Genomic DNA, 17,464 nt, shown 5'->3' with positions numbered 1-17,464 from the left:
AAGTGGGTTTATGTGGCCATGCTGTCAATGTTGCATGTGTATTGTTCCTGTCTGACCATGCAAACATGGCTTGGGAGCATGTGCTGACCTTCTGCTCTTTGATCTCATTGCTTAATCATGTACAGAGCAATGCACCTTCCAGCAGAACATGGTCACCAATGTATGTATTTGTGGGGTGGTGGCAGGTGTTATATTTTGAACATGTGGCTTTTTTAATATAATGTTGGAATGCTTTGTAAGAATAATGACTGTTAAGTATGTTTCTGTAATCTTGCAGATAAAAATGTGATGTGTTGCCCGTTACACTGAAGCTAAAGCTGTGTCCACTCTAAGGTTTAGACAAATTTTAGATTGTAAACTCCTATGAGCAGGACCCTTAAAACCCAATTGCTAACTGTTTTGCTAAATGTAGCACCATATATCCTGTAGAATTTTTTTTTTTTTAAGCCAGTAAATGTATATATTTTTTTCTGCTGGCAAAATAAAAGTACAGTATTGAGCTTGTTGTGGTGTTTTTTATTTATTTTTTCTTTTAATTAGTTTTGGGGGTGGTGGTTTTGGGGAAGTGCAATCTCTTTTTATATCTTATAATTATGTGTTTGTGTACCAAAAAAAAAATAGTCTTTCCGCCCTGATTCACATTGATGCTACTTTGAAATTGCGCTACTTCACTTGATGTAGCGCAATTTCAAAGTAGCAAGGTCAGCGCGATTTCAGGTGCTACTTGTTAGACATCTGTGTGGCTTCATACAGATTTCTATTGAAGTCACACCTGTAAGCAGAAAAAGTAGTGCAGGAACTACTTTTGCAAATCGGAATGGTGCTGCAAAATCGGTGTTGCATCCATTGGAACAGTGCCATTGCCTGCCAATAGGCTGTGACTCATCATGTGATTTAATCTCTCAAATCGCATGACAAATTGCTCCAATGTAAACCTAGGCTTCTGCATACCTGCAAGTAAGTGATAAAGGTGGAATCTTTAAAAGCTGTGGAGAATTGCAGGTAATGAATTCAACTAGTGGATAGGCAGTGTTGTATTTGTCAGCCCTGGTTCACATTGGTGCGATTTGACATGTCAGATCGGTGGTAATTGCACCGTTCTAATTGGTGCGACTTTGGGGTGTGATTTGTATTGATATCAGTGCAGAAGCCTGCACAGATGTCTCTGAAATTCCCCCCGCAGTTGGGACTGACATGCGGGAATGAAATTGTGTGAGTTCAGCTGAACGATTTCCTCCCGCTGTCAGTGTGAACTAGGGCTCAAACTGGGCCTTTTTGTCTTTGTAATTCACCTGCTGCTATGCCAGGGACATCATTTCTTATCAAACTCCCTTAAGTTTACCTTCAAATATCATATGTAGAAATACAGATGTGCATATCTGCAAATAAATGAAAATAAAAAATACTAATCGTGGTTGCGATCAAATATTTGCAGCTGCGATCAAAAGAGCGTGGTTTCACCTTCTGACCCTGAAATGAGTCATTGTAATCACCCAGAAGTTCATGTGCTGGTCAGGATCTCCATCTAGGCTGACATGGTGAGGTCCCTCTTTAGCAAAGAGGAGGTGCTGCTGATTTGCCGGGTAAGTGTAGGATATGTACTTAATGTAGGGGTGGATGTGGTAGTTAGATTTGGTGTGGGTGGGGTTCATTGATTTGTTTGGCATCACCACACATTTGCTTCTGGTCCATGTGCACACATCACTTCCTGCATTTGTTCTGCTGATGTAAATCAGTAAGGACTATTCAAATATAAATGAGAGCTCCTTTCTATTGAAATATATATGACTTGTTTCACAGTTGGGCGACTTTTCCAGCAAATTTGACCTCCGAGTTGCATGAAAAGTTGTACCCCATGATTCTCAATAAGACCATTCATATCTATGCTACTTTAAGTTGCACCAACTTCAAAGTAGTCCCTGTACTACTTTAGTGTGACTTGAGGTACAGAGGGTGCAATATTACACAGGCATTCCCAGAAGTTGGGGCCAAGTTGCAGCTGCAAAGTGGCAGCAAAATAGTGTGACTTTCAGGTTGCAGCAGTGTGAATGAGATTCAAGGATAACACCTTTGAATTTGGCCCTATTGTCACTTGTGCATCCTGAAAGTGGGGCAAATTCGTCCCTGCACTACCTTGGTTTGACTTTGATGCGATTTGAGGTTCATACACCACAAGATTACAGACATTGCTTCAAGTCATGGCAAAGCTGTGCAATTTTAGGCCTGATTCACACCTATGCATTTTTAGTGCATTTTGTAGATTTGCACTACAGTCCACTCAACATGGTTTGCAATGGAACACGTTCTCTAGTGCAAATCTGCAAAATGCAAAAAGCACTAAAAATGCACAGGTGTGAATCAGGCCTTAAGGGTGCAAATGGGGCCTTTTTCAAAGGTGTTATCAATTAATCTCATTAGGTTACTTTCACACTTGGATGACTTTTCATGCAGCATTGGACCTCAGAGTCACATGAAAAGTTGTCCCCCATGATTTCCATTCATATCTATGCAACTTCATCCATGTTCACATAGTTTTGAATTGACATGTCAAATTGCAGGCCAAATCGGCGCCTATTGAGGGCAATGGAACTGTCCGAATTGGTGCGACGCCACGATTCCCAAAAGTAGTTCCTGCACTACTTTGGACGACTTCAGGGGGTGATTTCTTACCTCCCAACTTTTTTGAGATGGGTATAAGAGGCACCTATTAGCAAAAGTATGTAGGCATAGGACACACCTCCTAAAACACCTTCTTAAAGGAGAATTATTCCAAAAAAAATAAAAATTTTATATATATATATATATATATATTTATTAGTTAAACCTCCAAGTGCTTTTTTTTTTTACCAATAATATTCCTTTAGATTGGCTTTGGAAATTTACAAACAAAGCAATTTAGAAATTTAGATGAAAGGTTTAGCACTGGGAAACCCTTTTTGAAAGATAAAAAGTGCATTTTATATACAACTATACAGATCAGAACAAAATGAGGGACAAATGAGGAGGAAAGAGGGACAGAGGGACAGAGGGACTTTGTTCGAAATCAGGGACAGTTGGGACCTATGTGATTTCACTAGATATCTGTGCAGGAAGGTGCACTGATGTCTCTGAAATCGATCACAAAGTCGGGCTGAGGCCCCTTTCACACTTGTGCGACTTTGGACATCAGAGTCGCATGATAAGTCATACCCCATGATTTTCAATGTGTACCATTCATATCTGTGCGACTTCAAGTCACACCGACTTTAAAGTAGTCCCTGTACTACTTTGGTCCGACTTTGATGCAAGTTGAGGTCCATAGACCTCAAGTTTACACAGGCATTCCCTGGAATCGCAGCAAAATTGCGGAAAGATTGCGCGCCTTTCCCTGCGACTCCTGCATCCATAGACCTCAAGATTACACAGGCATTGCTTAAAGTCGCATCAAAATCGTGCAACTTTCAGGTCGCACAAGTGTGAAAGGGGCCTAAGTCACTGTACTGAGTACTATTATACCTAGAATATAAAGTAGTCCCACCATCAAACACTAGTAAATTCATGTTCTCAATATAATTGTGCTCAAATGGCTGCAAAATCACACAGATGGTATCACCTACTAAAAGCTTGCATTAGACTCAGCAGCATATGCTGAAAAGAGGCGAAGGTCTATTAGCCAATGCCACATCAGCATGATTGTTACTATAATATTAATGCCTGAAATGCAAAACATTATTGTATAGAATCAAACATTAGTAAATGTATTTTCTTTGTAGGTATGTGCTCAGCTCTGTAGCATAGTGGTATGCCCTGCTGCCCGCAAAGGTTCAAGACCATGAGCTCAAATCCCACTGACAGTATCACCTCCTGAAAGCGTGCATTGTACTCAGCAGCATAAATAGCCAATGCACATCAGTTTGGTTTATTCCATATTTTAACTCTTCAAATGCATGCAATGGTATGCATTTATTCAATTATATTATGGTGTGGAATTCTAAAAATCAATAAAAACATCGGGTCTGGTATGGACTCTAAGGGGAACCCCACACCAAAATGTAAATAAAAATGATGTGGGGCCCCCCAAAATCCATACCAGACCCTTATTCGAGCATGCAGCCTGGAGGTCAGGATAGGGGGGGGACGACGAGAGAGCACCCTCCCCTTCAGAATTCTACCAGGCCATATGCCCCAAAGCACCTTGTCCCCATGTTGATGGGGACAAGCGCCTCTTCCCGGTGGTCGGTGGTTGTCGGTCTGCGGGCAGGGGGTTTTTCAGAATCTGGAAGCCCCCTTTAACAAGGGGGCTCCCAGATCCTGCCCCCTATGTAAATAGGTATGGGGTACATTGTACCCCTACCCGTTCACCAAAAAAAGCAGTGAAATGTAAAAAATTCAATAGCTGGTTTTTGACAAGTCCCAGTGGCATCACTAGGGTTGTTGTCACCTGGTGCGGTAAGACATGGTGTCCCATGGTGTCCCACTTGGCAGGGTAGCGCATAAGCCTCTCTCCTGACTAACCTGCCACAATGCACTTGATGGTGTCACCCAAGGCTCAACCACGACCCCACCACAACCCCCCCACAGGGGGGAGAGCACACCGCATTAAAGGGTAGGTGTGACCGAATTGCGCTGTCAATGGGAGGGCCATACAAAGGCATTGTTAAACACCATGAGTGCATTATGCACAGGGTTCAGAAGTACACTAAATACAGAGTACAGCGTTCAGGAATGTGATACAAACTGGGTGCAGAAGTTTGCTATGTACAGGGTGTAGGGCTCAGAAGTTTGCTATGTACAGCCAGGGTGCAAGGATCGCTATGTACAGCCAGGGTGCAAGGATCGCTATGTACAGGGTGCAAGGCTCAAGAATTCTCTATGTATAAAGGTGCAAAGTTAAGTACCACATGCTTCACAGGACAGAAATGAGGACAGAAGAGTGGACAGAGAGGCTGATGCCAAAGAGCAGCTTCAACTTACAGAGGGTCAGGTGTGCAGTTTGCACACATGTCCCTGGGTTGTAGAAGGAGCCGCCGCTGGTCGGGATAGTGGAGCCGCTGCAGGCTGATATAGTGGAGCCGCCGCTGGCCGGGATAGTGGAGCCGCCGCTGGCCGGGATAGTGGAGCCGCTGAAGGGATGGTAAAGCTGCCGTGCACATCATCCCCCCGCCCCCTCCCCCTTTCATAGAGATACTGCTGGTCAGGGAGGACTGTGCACACTGCTGGGGCGCTGTCACCTGTTCTGTGTGAAAGTGAAAGCAGTGAGGGCGCGTAAGGGGCTATCTGGAGGTGGTCACCGGGCAGAAAAAGCTCTGGTGTCACCCGAGCTGACAAGCCACTGACAAGTCCTTTATTGTAAGATAGCCCGTCTCTTCCTCCTCCATCTTCTCCCCGAGCTGTATTCTCCCAGAGCCCTCTCTCCTGTCGCCGCCGTCTCCTCCATCTGCTGTGTTCTTCTGTACCGCCGGTTACCTGCTAATAAAAAGAAAGCCGCTATTCTTCTTTGGCGGTCTTCCTCCACTGTGTTGTCGCCCACTGTGTGGCGTCTCTTACATAGCCATGGAGCGGACTCTCCGGGTGACGTTATCGGATGGCCACAGAAGACCGCCACAGAATAAGAGAGGCTTTTTTTTTATTAGCGGGTAACCGGCTGCGCGGAAGAACACAGCAGCGGGAGAAGGCGGCAGTGGCAGGAGAGACAGCTCGGGGAGAAGAAACATCAAACACTAGTAAATGTATTTTCTATGTATGATTGTGCTACGCCCAATAGGCTAGTGATCAGCACTTGTACCTTGAAAAATTCAGGCTTTGAAGGACTCATGGGTTCAAATCCCACTGAAAGATACTAAAAGATTGATTTGGTGAAAAAAAGGCAAATGACAATTAGCCAAAGCAGCATATGCTGAAAATAGGTGAATGCCAATTAGCCAATGCACTTTAATTTGGCTGATTCTATTATATTAACGCTTCAAATGCATACAATGGTATATAAGTATTCAATAATATTATGGTGTGAAATTCCAAACACCACACACTAGCTAACGGGCAGTTTACATTTCTTTGTTTGTTTATTTTAATTCACTTGTGCACTGAAAAAATAAACACAGCTGGTGGATGGTAGGCTGGCTGGTATTTGAACTTGTACCGTGAGTGCTGTGGAGACATCTGAGCAGACCACTAAGCCATTGTGCTAAGTACGAGACCTGCATAATAGTGTAGTATTATGAACATAAATAATTACCGCTTTATGGTCACCTAAATTAAAAAATAAAAAACATGAAAAAAAAACAACATACAATAAATAGGTAACCTAAATGTTTAATACATGTAACTTTACAGAATAACAGACATTACTAAGTAATAATCATTCATAACTGCATTCGTTAGCAAAAGAAGGAAAAAAAATAGGAATACTAATTGCAATATACATCAATAGATGCATATGTGAAAGAAACATTTTTATGTGAGATGTGATCTTTCACATACATGGATCATGGTTACAGTGCAGTGTTATATAATAACTTAGTAGAAATTGGCATTTGCATATACGCAGAATTGCTAATTAGCACTGATTTCGAATTTGCTAACGCTTGTTTGCCGCTATTAGCGCTCTTTTTTGCGCTCTTTTTCAGTACAGTGTAAAAAATAAAATAAAATATATAATTTTTTAAAATGTGCCCTGTTCCCCCATGCTCATGCACAAATGCAAATGTGCACATAGGTCCTGCATGCATATGTAAACGGCGATCGCACCACACGTGAGGTATCGCCACAAACGTCAGAGCAAGAGCAATAATTCTAACACCAGACCTCCTGTGTAACTCTAAACTAGTAACCTGTAAAGACTTTAAAAGCGTCGCCTATGGATAATTTATTGTACTGTAGTTTGGGCAGGAAGAGTTTATTCTAGGCATGCTGACTTAGAGGCTGCAGGTGTATCAGGTGGGGTGATAAACTCCATCTTTCGCTATGAGTTAATAAAAATCTTTATTTTAACAAACATTCTTAATTATGGTATCCAATTGTTATGCCTATAGCCTTTATTTTACATTTTTTATATAATATTTGGATCCCGTTTTTCTTTTTATACATGAAGCCACATGACAAGAGCACCAATCGACTCTGTTGCTCCAGGCACAAGGATGTGTGCAGAATTCATTGCACTCTAGCAGTTAGTACTACCCACATATTCCACACTGAGTAATAGGCTATTGATCTTGTGACCAATGCAAATGTGTTTATTGACACTTTAACCCTGTCCCTTATAGGCTAAGGCTAAAGCAGGGTTACCCACATGTAGTTAGCCCAGTTGCATGGCAGATTAGAAGCTACTAGGAACTAAGAGGCAGAGTAGATGGACTGACCCTGAGTTCTAGTGTCACACTACAGTTTCTGCTGGTGAGAGGCTACATTACAGGCTGGTTGGACAATGGTTGGAAAATCTCTCCATCATCACTGATTTTATCTTCAGATATTCAACACCAAGATGGACACCACATCGTGATCATCCTCGGAGTCCTCTGCAACTGGACTTTGATACAACATTCATCTGGAAGTGTCTTCTGCGCCCTTTGTTGGTATTACCAGTTTGTACATTGGATGTACGTACTATTATTAACCTTTTATTATATAAAGTTTGTATTATTGCTATACTGATGTGTTTCTATATACCTATGGTTAATGTTATATGTTGGTTGCAGTGGTTTCTCTTCTTCCAACTACTTTGATTAAATTAATGGTAATTTCCCAGGAAGGGAATTCCCCCCTGCATACAGAGGCCCTGTTCTGGGTGGATGCACTGCCAATTTATTATCAAACAAACTCTTCCACTTAGCGAAGGTTCTGGCTCTCTTATTTACCTACAGGTTGAGCGTAATATCCTGTTTGGGGAGGGCCATTTCTCATAACACCCTCCCCCGAAAAGAAAGCTACAGGTGATTATATTCATTGATACATTCTGTACCGTTAAAGTCACTTTTTTTGTTTTGTCTTCAATTATATTAGAAATGTGGTATATTGTATCATCCATCTGACATCCAGTATTCATATTTCTTTGTATAAACCACAATCATGAAAAGTGCATGAAAATGATGGTGCTAACAATGACAGCATATATTAAATTAGATTTTTACCTTTGCGCATAAAAGAACCTTTGGTTTGATCTAAAAAATCCTGAGGAAGTAAAGTGTAGTTGGACATCTTGTTCTCTTTCATTGCTTTGAAAGATGAATTGTTTACAACTAAATCAGTCTGTGCTTCATGTAATTCTTTCCCCAAAAATTCACAAATTTTTACCACACTTCCTCTAAGATCCTGGAAAAAGAGCAAAATCATTAGTAGAAGTATCCATTTTCCAAAGCATTGCATCTTTAACATTAATTTAAATGCAGCATATGTCTATAGTTTGAAACAAACAAAAAAAGACAACCCTTTAATGCATGAACCTGGGTACTCTGTGTTCAATTTATTGGTACATTATACCAATAAATATTGCCTGATAACTGTAGTTAAAAACACGCTGTAAAAATAGAAAGGGTGGGGTGAAACATATTGGAGAATGGTTGGATGTATCGAATTGAGGCTGGTTTTACCTGCTAACTACTACCCTAGCGGGCCAGGAGAGGTATGGGGGGCCGGGCTTTTTCTTTCTATTTCTACAGTGTGTTTTGGGTCTGGACAAACCTATCCCCAGCCTGCACCCTCACTAGTCAGCGGCATCCAACTTACTGGACCTTGTAAGCCTGAGGAGTGCCTAAACATTTATTGTGGGTCACAGTGAAGTTAAAAACAGTTCACTTAGTTTATTTTCCTTCTTTTTTTTTTAATAACAAATCATCAATTGCAAGTATTCAAGTACCAGATACAGTCATACTGCTACATGGTACATGAGTACATTTATATTTACATATCAACCTTAAATGTTGTGTCATTTCAATGAATCATGTGATTCAAGAAATGATAGACTGATGATGATAATAAGAAAGACAGAATAATCATAATTGAAAAAATAGTAGAGAGTTTAATCATTAATGTGGGGTGGGGGGGAGTTAGTGGGATCGCCACCATGAAAAGTTGGTTCCTTTCTCAAGGAATTTGATGGGCTCCCACTGTTTTTGGACATTTGGCCTCAGTGTACTGAAACAATGCACGATTTGCTCAATTTCAGCTTTACTAAAGGTTGTCTTAATAAAGCGTTTCAACCTTTTGTTCTGTTTATGTGTAAGGAAATCTATAGTGTATGTCACCAGCCTATGTCTGGTGCTCTTTTAGGGGCTTAGAGCCTGGGTGGGCTTATTAAAAAATGGCTTATGGGAGGTATTGTCATATGACTTTACCTCTTTCTTGTCTTTTACTCTCATCAGCCACACTATCTCCTTTCCTTTTTCTCCACTTGTTTTCTATGGATCCCTGTCTTTGGTGAAACTTATGAAATGGAAATTACTGCTGAATTAGTTCTCTATAGAGTTGGGCCGAACACCCCCGGTTCGGTTTGCGCCAGAACTCTAGAACATCGCAAAAGTTCGGACCCTAACCCCATTGAAGTCCATGGGAACCAAATTTGAAAAATCAAAAGTCCCCATTTTGAAGGCTTATATGCAAGTCACTGGCCATAAAAAGGGTATGAGGGCTCGCGTACTGCACTGGGGGGACATGTATCAATGCAAACATTTTTTTTTAAAAGATCGTTTTTACAGGAGCAGTGATTTTAATTATGCCTAAAGTGAAACAATAAAAAGGAAAACTCCCTTTAAATATAGTGCCTGGGGGGTCCTCTTAGTCTGCCCCCAAAGTGGCGCATCTGCACCGTGTATGGAACCCGCTGGAGCAAAACTGAAATTGCCGTTTAAATTGCTGGAAATACAGTACCATTGCCGGCAATACAAAAATGTTTAAAAAAAAAAAAAAAGTTGGCGTGGGGTCCCCCTCAAAATCTATACCAGGCCCTTCAGGTCTGTATGGATTGTAAGGGGAACCCCATGCCAAAAAAAAAAATGGCGTGGGGTCCCCCCCAAAATCTGTAACAGACCTTTACCTGAGCATGCAGCCCAGCAGATCACCAGGTGGCACCGCCCCCTTCTGATATCACTGACCAGTGCATTTAAGAACTGTCAAATGGCAGAGCCGGCACTCGGTGCCGCCAGAGCATATTTTTTTTTTCAGGTCCGGCGGTGTGGCAGGCGCGGGGGGGCACTTTTTTTTGGTGAATGGGTAGGGGTACAATGTACCCCATACTCATTCACATTGTGGGCAGGATCTGGGGGCCCCCTTGTTAAAGGGGGCTTCCAGATTCTGATAAGCCCCCTGCTCAGAGACCCCCACAACCACCACCCAGGGTTGTCGGGATGAGGACATTGTCCCCATCAACATGCAGAGCCCCCCCTGTTCCAAAGCACCCCCCCATGTTGAGGGCACGTGGCCTGGTACGCTCATACGTCCCCCCTTCCTGTCCTGCCAGGCTGCATGCTCAGATAAGGGTCTGGTATGGATTTGGGGGGGGGCACACTTTTTTTTTTTGGCGTGGGGTTCCCCTTAACCACTTCAGTTACGGAAGGTTTTACCCACTTCCTAACCAGGCCATTTTTTGTGATACGGCACTGCATCGCTTTAAATGACAATTGCGCGGGGGCGTGCAACGTTGTACCCAAACAAAATTGATCTCCTTTTTTTCCCACAAATAGTAGAGATTTCTTATTTTTAGAGGTTTTTTTTTTTTTTGCGCTATAAACAAAAAAAGACCGACAATTTTGAAAAAAAACAAAAAAAACAATATTTTCTACTTTCTGCTATAATACAGATGCATAAAAAAAAAAAAAAAAAAAAATGTAAAAAACTACATTTCTTTATTAATTTAGGCCAATATGTATTCTGCTATATATTTTTGGTAAAAAAAATACCAATAAGTGTATATTGATTGGTTTGCACAAAAGTTGTAGCGTCTACAAACTACGGGATAGATTTAGGGACTTTTATTTTTAATGGTAATGGTGGCAATCTGCGCTTTTTAGTGGGACTGCGACATTTCTGCTGACAAATCTGACCCTAAGTCACACGAATACAGTGATCAGTGCTAAAACAAAATGCATTGATCCTTGTATAAATGACCGGGCAGGGAAGGGGTTAACACTAGTGGTCGATCAAGGGGTTATATGTGTTCCCTGGAAGGTGTTTCTAAATGTGGGGGGAGTGGATTCACTGGAGGAAGAGCGAGATCATGATTCAGCTTGGATGAAACACGATCTCTCACGTTTCCTCCCTAACAGATCAGAGGTGCACTTTGTTTACAGGTACGTGATTTTGCGTACCCGGGCCGCCCTGCCATAGTAAATGTACGTGAAGCAGTCCGGAAACGGTTAAAATCCATACCAGACCTGGAGGCTTTCCGGACCGCTCCTTAACATCCAGCTATTCACTGTGCCCTGATTGGGCAAAGCTTTGCCCAATCAGGGCTTAGAATTCACTGTGCAGCGCGCAGTGCATCGTGGGGGGCTCAGCGGACGAATATCCTACGAGCGCCCTGCAAAATCGGGTGTTCGCCGAATGGGCAAAGAGGTGAAGTTTGGGCCGAACTTTTGCTCTGCTCGAACTGTTCGCCCAACTCTAGTTCTCTGTCAGTCCACCCACAGGCACTCTGTGTAGACCCATGTGCAGTTTGACTCCTAGCAGCCATCTTGGGCTTGTTGGGCTCAGGTGTCTGTACATGTGTTGATGTCAGTTCTTTGGTTGACACAGTCTTTTATGGCAATTAAATCTTCCCACAAGACTGCTCTGGTATGCATTCTATTTTAACAGAGTACTAAAACTTGCACTGTAACTGCTACCTAAGTAAAAAGACTGGGGGACCATAGTCTCGATTAGAATTGTATTGAAAAGCTAATCATCACAGAAAGGACCCCAAATATAATAATTCTGACCCTTTACCTGATGAAGTTCCTCGTAAGTGATATAAAAGAAGTTCTTATTTGTCTTCATTTGCATCCATCCTTTCACATGATCAAACCATGAGCTGTATATAACTACATGGAAGGCAAATAAACTATGAACATATTAATCAGATATAGTTACATAGTTAGTTTGATTGAAGAAAGACACAAGTCCATCCAGTTCAACCAATAAAAGGAAAAAAAAAAAAAAAACATTTTACAATGCTATATATATTCCCTGGATCAACTTTACCTATAAATATTAGTATCCAGTTATATTATGTACCATTTTACTCACTGTACTATTGAAGTGTTCCAGGTGCTTTGTATACAGTAACGCTTTCGATAATGCTGCATGTACACTTTGTGTTTAGTCCATGTGTGTCAAATCCTGCTATTTTTGTCTTGTCTTTCAAAATCTATTACAGGATGAAATATGTGGCTGCTATTCAGAGTACTGTAAATAGAGATATGTGGCGCTAATTCAAAGTGCATAAATGTGATGAAATAAATACAATCCAATTCTTCAAGTAAAGTGCATATGCGTAAAGAGCAAAATCACATAAATAAAATGACTAAACATCCATTAAATTCATAAGAAGTGACATTGGATAAATAACAGCGAAAATTCATGAAATATGACATCAAATAAATGAATAAATAAACAAATCCAAATGAAGGTGAATAAATCCAAAAATAGTCTATGTGCATCAAGATAAAAAAAAAAAAAAAATCACAAATTTAGAAAAAAAAAAAAAAAAAAAAAAAAAATCACATGATAAAAAAAGTCGCATGCAATAACAAAAATCGCATAAAAGTGCAAAAACACTATACAAATAGCCACAAGTTGATCCAATTAATGTAATACAGTTCCAGCGTGAACAAAGTGAGTCTTCATAAAACAGTTCGTGCAGAAAATAGATGAAAAAACTGCAAGTGCAAACGATGATAGGTGACAGATTCCTCTTAATAACCGTACTCTGTGGTGCGCCACACGTTTCCCCCAGCCTCTCACCTCTAGCAAAGGGTTAAGTCGAGCCTGCAATCAGGAAGTGGATGAAACACCATCAATCGATCAGTCTCCTCCGATCGTCACAGGTTTGGCAAATCTCCAATGGAAGGCCTCAAGTTCAGCAAGTTGGGTGGAGGCATGCAATAGAAAGGAGTATCCCCATTGTGCAGTATTCAAAACAGGTTTATTCAAAACAACATAGTAACTTACATATACAGCATAAAATGAACAGCACAGATCTCAGTACTTCCGGTTGCAGCTGGAAGTGATGACACCTGACTCTTCCCTGACGTGTGCCCACGTGACTTTATCACAGGGTAATGGAGTCATGCATCAGGTGTCTATTTATATAGTCCGTTCCTAATCAGCAAAGTGGATTGGGATACTAAGTCCTCATGCACACGGACGTTTTTACAGCTGCTTTTTTGAGCTTTTTTTGCAGCTTAAAAAGGCCTGTCTATGTTAGTCTATGGCTTCATGCCCACCTAGGTGTTTTTGAGCTGCAAGTGGCATAGGCGTTTTTTAGCTGTAAAAAAAACCCAGGACCAGTGGGTTCTGAGAGACGTTTTTCAGCTGTAAAAACGCTCTAACGCTGAAAAACGTTCAAAAACGCTCAAAAACGTCATTCACCAACGTTTTCTAACGTTTTTGATCCATTGAAAAAAAAAAAAAAAATTTGAAAAAAAAAAAAAAGCTAAAAACCGCTAATGCGGAAAAACGCTAAAAAACGCTAAAAACCGCTAAAAAACGCTATTGCAAAAACGCTGAAAAAAGCTGAAAAAAGTTTAAAAAAATCACTGCAAAGATACTGGCGTTTTCATAACGTTATTTTAACAGCCTGTGTGCATGAGGGCTAATAGGCATAGACTCACTCCGTAGATTGGATTGGAATACTAATAGGTGTATCCTCACTCAGTAGACCCCATAAATAACCATTTGAGGTCTGAGCAATTATAATAGAAAGACCCCCTAATAACAAATCCAAATAAAAAATGTAAAAAAGAAAAAGAAAAACACATAAACAAGCCTATATAAAATCTCCATAAGACAGCGCCATCTGGTGGTGATTCATCAAGAAACACCTTAAAACCTGGCAGACAGATGACATCTAGTGGTAAGAAAATGGAATCTTGTTAATGAAACATAATCATGAGCAAAAATACTTGTTCTAATTCGCCTATATTGCCATCTTGTGGATAAATAGTGATAATGATAAAAAAATTTCACACTATAGGTAAATGTGAGGAAATAAAAGCATACGACACAAACAAAGGAGGTAAGTACAGGGAACCAGATAGGGTATACCCTAGTAATAATCGCATAAAAAATCATCAACAGGGAAGGAGAATGTAACAGCAAAGAGGAGGAGAATAAAAAAGTAGTATAAAAAAGTAGAAAATGAAAAATTAATAATTCAAAATAAAGCAGTTGAGGTCGAATTCAGCGTTATGACCCAAAGGAGTCAAATGTCACGTACCTGGTGATGGAGCCGGATATGCAGAGGACGGCCTCTCTTACAACTCTGACTTGGAGCTCCTGAAAGAGCTGACAGGAAGCACCGAGATGCAGAGTCGCACGAGTGCCTGGCGGGATCGCTGAACCTGGAGCTGAATCGGAGCACTCGGCCGGGCTGTAGAGGTGTCTGTAGGAATCCCACAGCAGTGGTAGGCAGGTAACTGGGCGAGTAGACAACCGGTCCCCACAGGCAGAAGTGCAGGTGCAGCAGAAGGGATGGTGGCACCCTTGAGGCTGAAGAGAAGGCAGGTACAGGCAGGCCGGGTCATACACAAATGGGCACGTCAGGAACAGAGGCTGAAGCGGAAGCGGAATCAGATTACAGGCCGGGTCATCAGCAAACTGGCAGTAAAGTGGCAGAAGGAGTAGGCAGGTGCGGAGTAGAGGACAAGCCGGGGTCGGATGCAGGCAATAAACAGGAACGTCAGGAAGCAAGCCGGGTCACAACAGGAACGGAAGTAAGGTAGGTAATTGCAAGATACACAGGGAACGCTGTAGAGCAGACAGCACTGAGTCTGGAAACTGACTGAGTTTAAGTAGCCTGTTTGGGTGTCAAAAGCTGTTACAGGGTGCGTGTGCACCAATGACATTCTGACAGGGGCAGGGGTAACAGGTCATCTTCTTCGGCAGCCATCTTGGGTGCTGGAATGCCCTTCCTGACAGGCAGAGGTAACAGGTCGTCTTCTTCGGCAGCCATCTTGGGTGCTGGCATGCCCTTCCTGACACTGCCCCCCCCCAAAGGGCAGGCTCTGGATGCCCAACTTGACCCACTTGTCAGGATGAGAGTTCTTAAAAGCTTGAACCAAATTTCGGGCATGGATATTACCTTCAGGTTCCCAGGAGTTGTCCTCTGGCCCATACCCTTTCCATTTTATCAGGTACTGGATCTGATTTCTTCTCTTCCTGCAGTCTAAGATTGTTTCCACCTTAAACTCTTCCTCCCCGTCAATAATTACAGGTTCAGGCGGGGCGGAACTTCGTCCTGGGAAGGGGTCAGGAATGGCAGGTTTCAACAAGGTTATGTGGAACACAGGGTGGATTCTAAATGACTCAGGCAACTCTAATTCATACGCAACCTCATTGATCTGTCTCTTCACCGGAAATGGTCCTATAAATTTAGGGCCCAGTTTCTTCAAGGGACAAGCCAGTTTCAAATTAGTAGTTGCTAGCCACACTTCATCACCAGGGTTCAAGATCAATTCTCCCCTTCTTTTCCTGTCAAAAACTTCCTTACTGTATGCCTGTGTCTTGGCCATTGTTTCCTGTAGCAGTTTGTTATTGGCGTTGAAGAAATTTATAGTTTCAGAAACAGCTGGTACAGGGGAATCTGGAATTGTATTAGACAAAAAAGAAGGGTGGAAACCGTAGTTTGCAAAAAATGGAGATTGCTTTGTAGCAGAGTGTACTAAATTGTTAAAAGAGAAAACTCGGCCAGGGGAAGCAGAGAAGCCCAATCGTCTTGAGAAAATGAGGAGAAACATCTCAGGTACTGTTCGAGGGTTTGATTAGTCCTCTCTGTCTGCCCATTCGTTTGTGGGTGATATGCAGAAGAAAATGAAAGTTCAATCCCAAGTGAATCATATAAGGCTCTGCAGAATCTGGATGTAAACTGCACCCCACAGTCAGACACAATATTGCCGGGAATCCCGTGAAGCCTTACGATCTCCTTGACAAAGGTTTGAGCTGTTTCTCGAGCAGATGGTGTGCCCTTCATGGGCAGGAAGTGTGCCATCTTAGATAGTCTATCGACAACTACAAAAATGGTGTTGTGGCCCTCAGATGGGGGAAGTTGTACAATAAAATCTATTGAGATCATCTTCCAAGGTCTACTGGGGACAGGTAAGGGTTTTAGCAGACCTCAGGCTCTGGATCTGCTGGTTTTATTGCGGATGCAAGTGGTGCAAGATTCCACATATTTCCTACAATCTTTTTCCACCCCAGGCCACCAAAATGTCCGTTGTACTAATTCAGTTGTCTTGCCAATGCCAAAATGACCTGCCAGCACATGATCATGGCATCGCACCAGGATGGCCATTCGGAGGTCTTCCAGCACAAAGACCTTGTCTTCATGCCAAAGTAGCCCATCCTTTGCCAGTAGAGAGACCCCGGCTGGTGAAGGGTTCCTTACTAGAGTTTGTTTAATTTGTTTTATTAACTCTCCTTGAAGTAACAGGAAGTTCCCAGGGGATAGAATGGTATCTGGAGGTGAGATTTCTTCAGATTTGCTCAACATGCGTGATAACGGATTGGGCTTTGCATCCTTGGATCCGGGCCTGAACGTTAAGTGAAAAGTGAATCTAGAAAAGAATAGTGCCCACCTGGCTTGTCGGGGTTTCAATCTTTTTGCTGTTCTTAAATACTCGAGGTTCTTATGACCGGTATAGATCAAGATTGGGTGTACGGCCCCCTCTAGAAGGTACCTCCATTCCTCCAGGGCGGCTTTGATGGCCAAAATTTCACGGTCTCCGACATCGTAGTTCCTTTTGGCATTTGACAGCTTGCGGGAAAAAAAAGCAACTGGATGCAGTAGAGCCTTAACTCCCTGCCTCTGAGACAATATTGCTCCGACCGCTGTTTCTGAGGCGTCTACTTCCAAGACGTAGGGCAAGGCTGGGTCAGGGTGTTTCAGCACAGATGCAGATGTGAAAAGTCTTTTTAGGGTGTCAAAAGCTTTCTGAGCTTCCAGAGACCAAGAGAATCTTGTACCTTGTTTGGTTAAACTTGTAATGGGGGATATAATTGCAGAAAAATTTCTGATGAATTTTCAATAAAAATTTGCAAACCCCATGAAACGTTGGACACCTTTCTTATCACTGGGAGCAGGCCAATCCAGGATGGCTGTCTGCTACTGTCACGTACCTGGTGATGGAGCCTGATATGCAGAGGACGGCCTCTCTTACAACTCTGACTTAGAGCCCCTGAAAGAGCTGACAGGAAGCACCGAGATGCAGAGTCGCACGAGTGCCTGGCGGGATCGCTGAACCTGGAGCTGGATCGGAGCACTCGGCCGGGCTGTAGAGGTGTCTGTAGGAATCCCAGAGCA

The 17,464-nt window shown here is 42.3% G+C and overlaps 1 protein-coding gene across 1 annotated transcript in view; it reads right to left on the bottom strand.

Moving 5' to 3' along the window:
- Window positions 1-17,464, bottom strand: part of LOC141110916 (sulfotransferase 2B1-like) — a 394,700-nt gene that overhangs the window by 71,153 nt on the left and 306,083 nt on the right. The window contains exons 5-6 of the mRNA XM_073602706.1: window positions 11,893-11,987; window positions 8,106-8,286 (exon numbers count right to left, since the gene is read on the bottom strand). Of these exons, the coding sequence (XP_073458807.1) occupies window positions 8,106-8,286; window positions 11,893-11,987 (276 nt within the window). The remainder of the gene's footprint in view (window positions 1-8,105; window positions 8,287-11,892; window positions 11,988-17,464) is intronic.

This window comes from Aquarana catesbeiana, linkage group LG10, assembly GCF_042186555.1.
Source record: "Aquarana catesbeiana isolate 2022-GZ linkage group LG10, ASM4218655v1, whole genome shotgun sequence".
Taxonomy (NCBI): domain Eukaryota; kingdom Metazoa; phylum Chordata; class Amphibia; order Anura; family Ranidae; genus Aquarana; species Aquarana catesbeiana.
Note: the sequence above shows the minus strand (reverse complement) of the source record. Positions and strands in the feature narration are given on the sequence as shown.